Raw genomic sequence first — 8,944 nt, forward strand, 5'->3', positions numbered from 1 at the left:
ATGCAATACATGTATTTGACAATAAACTTGTATCTATAAAATATAAAAACTCTACAAAAAAAAACCAAGAAAAGACTCATAGCCCAGTAGAAAAAAATGGGCAGAACACTTGAACAGGTAATTAACAAAAGAGTATATCTAAATGGCTGATAAATATGTGAAAATGAGCTTGATTTCATTTGTCATAAGTGAAAAGTATATTAAAACCACAATATCATACCACTACACCATCCACCAAAATAGTTATAATGGAAAAGAAAGAAAATACCAAATGTTGATGAAGATGTAGAGAAACCAGAACACTCATTCCCTGCTCATGGGAGTATAAATTGGTATAACAACTTCAGGAAACTCTTTGTCAGAAGGTGAATGTATACATAGCCTATGATCCAGCAATGAATGGCATTCCTAGGCACCCAGTGGAAATGCATGTAAAAGTTCATGAAAAGACATGTACTAGAATATTCATACCAGCACTAGTTATTCCAAAAACCAGAAATTACCCAAATGCCCATCAACAGTAGAATGGATAAAAAAACTTTCTGATATGTTCACAAAATAGAATAATATACTGTAAAGAAAATGAACGATTAACAGCTACAAGCAATAATAGGAATAAATCTCACAAATATACCATGTGAGAGAAGCTAGACACAAAAATAATTATACTGCATGATTTCAATTACATAGAATTCAAAAACAAGCAGAATGAATCTATGGTGTTAAAACTTAGGACAGTGTTTACCCTTGAGGCAGAGAGTGTTCTAATGAGTGGAAGAAAGTGCAAGGGGGGCTTCCAGTTGGTGGTAATATTCTGCTTGTTAACTGATTTCTGGTTACACAAATATGCCTAATTTGTGAGAATTCATTGATCTGTATACCTCTCATTTATAAACTTTTCTATAGAAATGTTATATTTCACTAAAAAGTAGGGAGAAAAGAGACTTAGAAGAACATATAGTAAAATGCTAACAGTAAATGTCTCTGGTTGGTGGGAACATGAAAAATTTGTGTGTGTGTGTGTGTGTGTGTGTGTGTGAGGAAGAGTGGCCTTGAGCTGACATCTATTCTCAATCTTCCTCTTTTTGCTTGAGGAAGATTGTTGCTGAGCTAAGATCTGTGCCAATTTTCCTCTATGTTATGTGGGATGCCACCACAGCGTCACTTGACAAGTGGTGCTAGGTCTGCACCCAGGATCCGAACCTAGGAACCCTGGGCTGCTGAAGCAGAGCACATGAACTTAACCACTATGCTATGGCTGGCCCGGAACATGAATAATTTTTAATTTTACATGTTCTTATATCTTCCAACTTAATCATAATCAAGTCTTGTTATTTGACTCTGAATAAAATATTATTGTTTAAAAAGTAAACTGAAGGATCATTACAATTTTAGATATAAAGATATAAATATTACTAAAAATTTGGGTATAGTTACCACAATGTTGTATCCATACAGCATTATCCAGAAATGAGATTTTACATATGTGAATTTTCTAAGTAATTGAATTATTCCTTTAAGTACTAAACCTTTTTTTAAAATGTTATGTATTTTCTGGATTAATAATTTTATAATATATATTTATCTGTTTTCTTAAGCAGAAGTTAAGTCTAGGTCTTTAATGATTATATGGTGTAGTGAAAAATTTGAGGACAATTAAGAAATCTAGGAGTTTTTGTCCTTGTGCTGAATACCCTAACACTATAGTATTTTAATTCTTTCTTTTTTTGGTTTTCTGTTTTTTTTTTTTTTTTTTTGTGGAAGATTAGCCCTGAGCTAACATCTGCTGCCAATCCTCCTCTTTTTGCTAAGGAAAACTGGCCCTGAGCTAACATCCATTCCCATCTTCCTCTACTTCATATGTGGGACGCCTACCACAGCATGGCTTGCCAAGCGGTGCCATGTCCACACCCGGGATCCCAACCAGCGACCCCGGGCCACCGAAGCGGAACGCGTGAACTTAACCACTGTGCTACCGCCCCGGCCCCTATAGTATTTTAATTCTAATTTCATCTTTTAATAGTGTCTCTATCTCCTTCCCTTTGAGTGTCTACCAATCATCACGTCTTGCTGCTGTCTTCTACCTGACTTCTAGCATCTCCCATCCTTCTTAATTTTCTGTCTTTACTATCCACTGGCCAAGAAAACAAATGACAAGTCTTGTTTGAAAGTAGTATAAAAAAAGTTAAATAAGAGTAAGGGAAAAAAACCTAAATGGTATACCATAACATATCCATTAGAATGCCTACAATTAAACAGACTGATACTACCAAGTGTAGACAAGAATATAGAGCAATAGGAACTCTTATGCAGTACTGGCTAGAGTGTAAATTGCTGTAACAATTTTGAAAAATTCTCTGGAAAGATCTATGAAAACTGAAAACACACATTTATGATCCAGAAATTCCATTTATAGATTTATTTCCAACATAAATGTACCTGTGAACCAAAGACAGGTACAAGAAGGTCCATAGCAGCATTATTTGTGATAGCCACAAACTGGAAACAAGGTAAATGTCGATCAACAGTTGACAGAATAAATTGTAGTACATTCATTCAATGGTAAACTCTAAAATAATGAAAATGAACAAATATTGTGATACACAACATGGATAAATAAGATGTGAGTTTTTATTGGAAAAAGAAAGCTATAAATGAGTACATACTGTATAATTCCATTGATATTATACAAAGCTTAGAAACCAGCAAAACGAATCTATGATGCTAGAAGTCAGAACAGGGCTTCCTCTTGGGATAAATGTGAGAGGAGAGATGAGGGAAAGTGTCATGGGAGCTTCTGAGATGCTAGTAATGTTCTATTTCTTGATCAGCATTGTGGTTGTATGGTGTGTTAAATCTGTGATAATTTATCAAGCTCTACATTCATGATTTGTGCCCTTTACACTGTATATGTTATATACCTCAGTAAAAGCACTTTATTATAAAGTAAAAATACTTCATTAACATTATGCTGAAGATAAACAATTGTATGAAAAGATATTCACATGTTTTTAAAATGCAAAAAGGAAGTCAGAAAGTATCAAAAGAAGTTCAGAATGGAAACTTTTTTTACATTCACATTTTTTACATTACATCTTTTTACAGTCACACTTAAGCAGAGTGGGAAACATGCCATATGTGACAGTCGCAGGCAAAGCTCCTTCATTTTTCATTTAGCAATAACTAGAAGTGTTTGTAGACCAGTAGAATAGAGATGGCTGAAACCAAGAGTATAGCTCAACGTGGCTAGGGAGCAGATTTCATGGAAGGATGTTCTGGGGGATAAAGATAAAGATGCAGAGACAGGGGGCTGGCCGCGTGGCCGAGTGGTTAAGTTCGCGCACTCCGCAGCCAGCGGCCCAGTGTTTCGTTAGTTCGAATCCTGGGTGCAGACATGGCACTGCTCATCAGACCACGCTGAGGCAGCGTCCCACATGCCACAACTAGAAGAACCCACAACGAAGAATACACAACTATGTACCAGGGGGCTTTGGGGAGAAAAAGGAAAAAAATAAAATCTTAAAAAAAAAAAAAGATGCAGAGACAGGTAGGGACCAGTTTGTGAAGCACTTGAATGCTGTGGAGTGGGATCAGGATGTCATCTCAGAGGTAAGATGTTGCCATCCAATGTTATTTGTATTAGATGGAGGGATATAACAGGTTAAACTCATGACTAAATGTGAGCTTGATTTCAGGAAAAAAATTATCTGTTTTCTTTTATGGCTGGAGAATTAAAAATCCTCTCTGAATCTACCCCTGGGCAGCACCTGTCTAGACAAGGAACATGCAGCCCTTCTGGGGAAAGGAGAAGATCAGGGCGAGGGATCCCATTAGATCTGATCTCAACTACATCTCTGTAGCAGCTCAGGAAGATGGTGCTGCTTTTCACAAGATTCTCCTAAGATGGAATCAGCACACAAACTGCACATTTCTACCTTGTAGAACATGCACATTCATTTATATGAACATTGATCTCATGGACCCAGTTTGGCCAAATCCACGGTCCTGAACTGCCTGCTCTGCTACTGTAAGGAAGCACCTGGGATGTAGAAAATGTCAGAGTTAAGTGTCTGGCCCCCACATATGATGGCACTGCCTTCTGAAGGAATTCCAGGGCACAAAATAACAGAATGCAGTGGTATTCATTACTATCAAGAATTTAAGGAAGGGAGCTGGCGCAGTGGCATAGTGGTTAAATTTGCAGGCTCTGCTTTGGTAGCCCGGGGTTCACAGGTTTGGATCCTGGGCATGGACCTACACACTGCTTGTCAAGCGATGATGTGATGGCATCCCACATACAAAATGGAGGAAAATTGGTACAGATGTTAGCTCAGGGCCAATCTTCCTCACCAAAAAAATTTAAATAAATAAAAATAATTTAAGTAAGGATTTAAATTGTGACTATAAATGGCAACCTTATGTAAGTTTTTTCTCCTTTCCAATATTCTACAGTGTACCTTGACAGTTGAGGGCTAGGATTCAGACCATTTATTTTAGTAGCACTCCGGAAAAAAAGTAGCTGATTCCTCTTTCCTAGTCAGTGTTTGGATTATGCCTCCCCAAACACATGGCCAACCTCCTAAATAACCAGGCCCTATTCTGGTGTTGCTGTTCCCAACTTGTGGGGCCCCAACCAGTTCTGACATATTGCTAAATGAAGAAACAGGAAATCTAATCATTCCTGTCTCACCACCTTCATCCTCACCTCCCACCCATCCTAGTGCACTTTGCCTCTAGCCGCCTTGGTTGACCAGCTGTTATATAAACTTATTTTCTACTTTCACAGCTCTGGACATTCTCTGACGCTGATCCCCCAGCCAGGAGTGCCCTTATAAGTGCTTCCCATCCTATTCATCACTTAAAGGCATGTGCCTCCCAATCGAAGACAACTCAGACTAAGCTGTAATTCATTGCTTGCTCCTTCTTCTGTGTTTGTACCATATGTTAATTGACACTCCATCAGAGCACTTATTTTCATCTACTTTATATGAATAATTTTTAATAAATAGGGCTAAACACTATGAAGCACAGAGAGAGTGAAAGTACTTATGCTTGAGACTCTGATAGACCTTGGTTCAAATACTGGTTTCTTCCACTTGTTGCTGCCTGATTTGGGACAGGTAAATTCACCTCTCTGGCTCAGTTTCCTCATCTGTAAAATGAGGGCCGTTAAGAGTAGCTACCTCTGAGTCAGCCTTGTGGCCGAGTGGTTAAGTTCACAAGCTCCACTTCAGCGGTCCGGGTTCGCTGGTTTGGATCGTGGGTGCAGAATTATACACCACTCATCAAGCCATGCTGTGGCAGCATCCCACATAGCAGAACTAAAATGACCTACAACTAGGATATACAACTATGTACTGGGGCTTTGGCGAGTAAAAACAAAAAGAGGAAAATTGGCAACAGATGTTAACTCAGGGCCAATCTTTCTCACCAAAAAAGCATACTTGAAAAAAAAGGAAAACAGAGAGTAGCTACCTCATAGCTAGGATTAAGTGATTTAATTTGGGGAAAGTGAAAGTACCAGAAACAGTGCCTAGTACAGAGTGAGTGCTCCACAAGGGTTAGCTCCCATTATTATTACCATTGTTTGAACCTATCCTATATTGTAAGCGCCACATAGAAAGGGATAATCATTATGTCTGTCTTCTGGTGTACCACTGTGTGTACTTCTGGTGTACTGTGCTTGGCATGTGGCATGTACTCAAGAAGTATCTGTTGAAAGGATGGATGAATTGGTGAATCCGTAAAATAATTCTCATCATTAGCATCCTTCTTCTCCTCCTCTCTGAATCCCCTACTATCTATTAGCATGGTGCTTTATACCTTACAGGAAAACTTCAAGCAGAGCGTTACCGAACATCCCCCATCCCTTGCCCCTTTTGCTTTATCTCTCTTCGTTACCTCCTTTCTTGAATTCTCTTCTCTAACAAGTTTGAGCCCAGCAGCATTCACTTTAACCAGCCTCGCCTGCCTGGCAGAGGTAGGGGGCAGGAGCGGGGGACTGGGAGCGGGGCGTGGTCACCACGTCACAGAACCTGATTGCGCCTGCGTAGGCTGCGGCAAAGCTAAACGTTCTGAGGCTTGCGGGTCATTACCAGCTGGTGTTTGTGTAGAAAGATCGCTCCTCTCACCAGGTCTCACTCCTCATCTGCCCAGCTCCCGGGTCTCTGGCTTTGACTTTGTGCCGAGTCGCTGACGCATCTACTATCTTCTATTCGACAGATCGCTGACTTCCTCGTTTTTGCTCCTGTCTCCTGGAACCATGTCTCTGGTAAGCCAGAATGCACGCCACGGCAGCGCAGAGACCACTGCAGATTACAGCGATGGCCGGGGTGAGATGCGGGCTACTAACGCCTCCAGGCCCCTCACCTCCATGCTAGTTCCCGATTCCCCCCAAAGTCCTCAGACGCCAATCGACACTCAGGGTGCCAGCGCTTCCGAGGCTACGCAGGACCCGAACGACCTCGAGGTCCTTATAGACGAGCAGTCCCGACGCTTGGGGGCGCTCAGGGTCCATGACCCTCTAGAAGACAGGTCGATTGCTTTGGTGAATTTCATGCGAATGAAAAGCCAAACCGAAGGGTCTATTCAGCAGACAGAGATGCTGGAGTTCCTCAGAGAATACTCAGATCAGTTTCCTGAGATCCTCAGACGAGCCTCAGCCCACCTGGATCAGGTCTTTGGGTTGAACCTGAGGGTTCTGGATCCCCAGGCTGACACCTACAACCTAATCAGCAAACGTGGTATACAGACCAATGATCGCGTAGCAGAATCCTTGGACATGCAAAGGGCAGGTCTCCTGGCCCTGGTCCTAGGCCACATCCTCCTGAATGGCAACCGGGCAAGAGAGGCATCCATATGGGACCTGTTGCTAAAGGTTGATGTGTTTGATGAGCCCCAGAGGATCAACAACCTCTTTGAGAACACAAGGAACCTCCTCACTACTGACTTTGTGCGCATGCGGTTCTTAGAGTACTGGCCAGTGTATGGCACTAATCCCCTCGAATTTGAGTTCTTGTGGGGCTCTAGAGCCCACAGGGAAATCACAAAGATGGAAGCCCTAAAGTTTGTGGCAGAGGCCCATGACGAAGAACCCTGGAGCTGGCCAGAAGAATATAACAAGGCTCTGGAAGCTGACAAGGCCAAAGAAAGAAGCCAGGCTGCTGGCTTGGAGTTCTGGTCAGAGGACACTATGAATGATAAGGCAAATGATTTGGTTCAGTTGACCATTAATGTCACTGAGGAGTTGCTGCCTATTCATCAGGATGAGCTATTGGCTCACACTGGCAAAGAATTTGAGGACGTGTTCCCAAATATCCTTAGTCGAGCTACTCTAATCCTTGATCTGTTCTATGGGTTCTCTCTGATTGAGGTTGATACTAGTGAGCACATCTACCTCCTCATCCAGCAACCAGAATCAGAAGAAGAGCAAATGATGCTAGAAAGCCTGGGGAGACCCACTCAAGAATATGTGATGCCAATCTTGGGTTTGATCTTCCTAATGGGGAATCGTGTCAAAGAGGCCAGTGTCTGGAATTTGCTTCGGAGATTTGGTGTGGATGTAGGGAGAAAGCATGCCATCACCTGCAAGCTTATGAGACAGCGCTACTTGGAATGCAGGCCACTGTCTTACACTAATCCAGTTGAATATGAGCTTCTATGGGGTCCTCGAGCTCACCTTGAAACCACTAAAATGAAAGTCTTGGAATACATGGCCAGGCTCTACAGAAAGCGACCACAGGACTGGCCAGAGCAATACAGGGAGGCTGTTGAAGATGAGGAGGCCAGAGCCAGATCTGAGGCAACTGCCATGTTCTTCTTTGGCCCCATGTGAAGTCCGGGGAAAATGTATCACTTCAGTTGCATGGGATCAGTTAAAAGGGCCCTGGGGAAATGGGCAGTGGGGCCCCAAATCAGAAGTCAGGCAGGGCTGGTGGGGAAGTATACATTGTGCTTGCTATTTGTGTTCCATTTCTAATACTATTTCTTTCCTCTTAATATACTCTTGAATTAGGTTCATAATCAGTGTTTATAAGTGAAGTTTCTCATTTGCCATCCCTGTCTTGTCTTAGTATAAAAGTTCAAATAGCTGTGTAAAATGTACTGGTAATATTTACATCTTTCTATGGTGTAGAAGAGAATATAAAGTTGTTCATTAACTGTTTGAAATAATCAGTAAAATGGTCTGGTACAGGAGTTACATAACAACCGTAACAACACACACACAACAAAAACACAGAATCACTCATCTGTGGATGCCCTCCCTTTGTGTCTACTGTCGTGTAAAAAAAAAAAGACTGGTATTTAACTGTATTTACTTTGCTGTTCCAGCGTGTAGTGAAAAATAAAAGCATAATGAATTAGACCCTGTGCTTGAGCACTCTTATTCAACAAATATCTATTAAGCACCTGCCATGCTCTGAGCACAGTGCTTTGTGCTGAGAATGTAAGGGTGAAGAAAACTCAGCTGAGCCCCAAGGCTTAAAGGGGAGGGGCCATGGAAGTAAACCAGCAATTATATTGTTACTGTGGCAAGTGGTATAATAGAGGTAAGCTCAGAGTGCTATGAGAGTCCACAGGAATAACTCCTAACTAAAGTTCAGGTACTGGGAGGGAACAGTGGAGAAGATGATGGGGTATAAGAAGGGCTGGGGAAGGGGCAGGGGTGTCAAGCAAAGGATGAGTGGAGGAGTGGTCAGGGGTGGTGGTAGTGGAGGGTGAGGTGTTACGGATGGCTGGGGACAAGCTATCCTTTAGTGGCTTCTATTGTGAGACCTGAGGTTGGAGAGAGGGAGGGATGGTTCATGAAGTCAGGGGCAGTATGTAAAAGGCCTTCGGGAGATTTAAAAGTAGCTCAGAAAAACAACGTTGAGTTCAAGGCAGGGAGTGGGAGAGATAAGCCTGTGTCAGAGATAGCAAAAGGCCCATTTCCTCAGAGATGGGT

General features: G+C 41.9%; 1 protein-coding gene across 1 annotated transcript; it reads left to right on the forward strand.

Moving 5' to 3' along the window:
- The first annotated feature begins 6,025 nt into the window (after positions 1-6,025).
- On the forward strand, positions 6,026-8,365 carry MAGEE2 (MAGE family member E2). Its single transcript, XM_005614284.4, has 2 exons — positions 6,026-6,134; positions 6,223-8,365. Exon 2 carries the CDS (start codon positions 6,263-6,265, stop codon positions 7,832-7,834), a length of 1,572 nt encoding a protein of 523 aa, XP_005614341.2. The 5' UTR covers positions 6,026-6,134; positions 6,223-6,262; the 3' UTR covers positions 7,835-8,365.
- Positions 8,366-8,944: the final 579 nt, after the last annotated feature.

The sequence above is a fragment of the Equus caballus genome, chromosome X (genome assembly GCF_041296265.1).
Source record: "Equus caballus isolate H_3958 breed thoroughbred chromosome X, TB-T2T, whole genome shotgun sequence".
NCBI lineage: Eukaryota > Metazoa > Chordata > Mammalia > Perissodactyla > Equidae > Equus > Equus caballus.

Coding starts and splice junctions, on each gene's coding strand:
- MAGEE2 (XM_005614284.4), top strand. CDS start 6,263: ATGTCTCTGGTAAGCCAGAATGCACGCCACGGCAGCGCAGAGACCACT.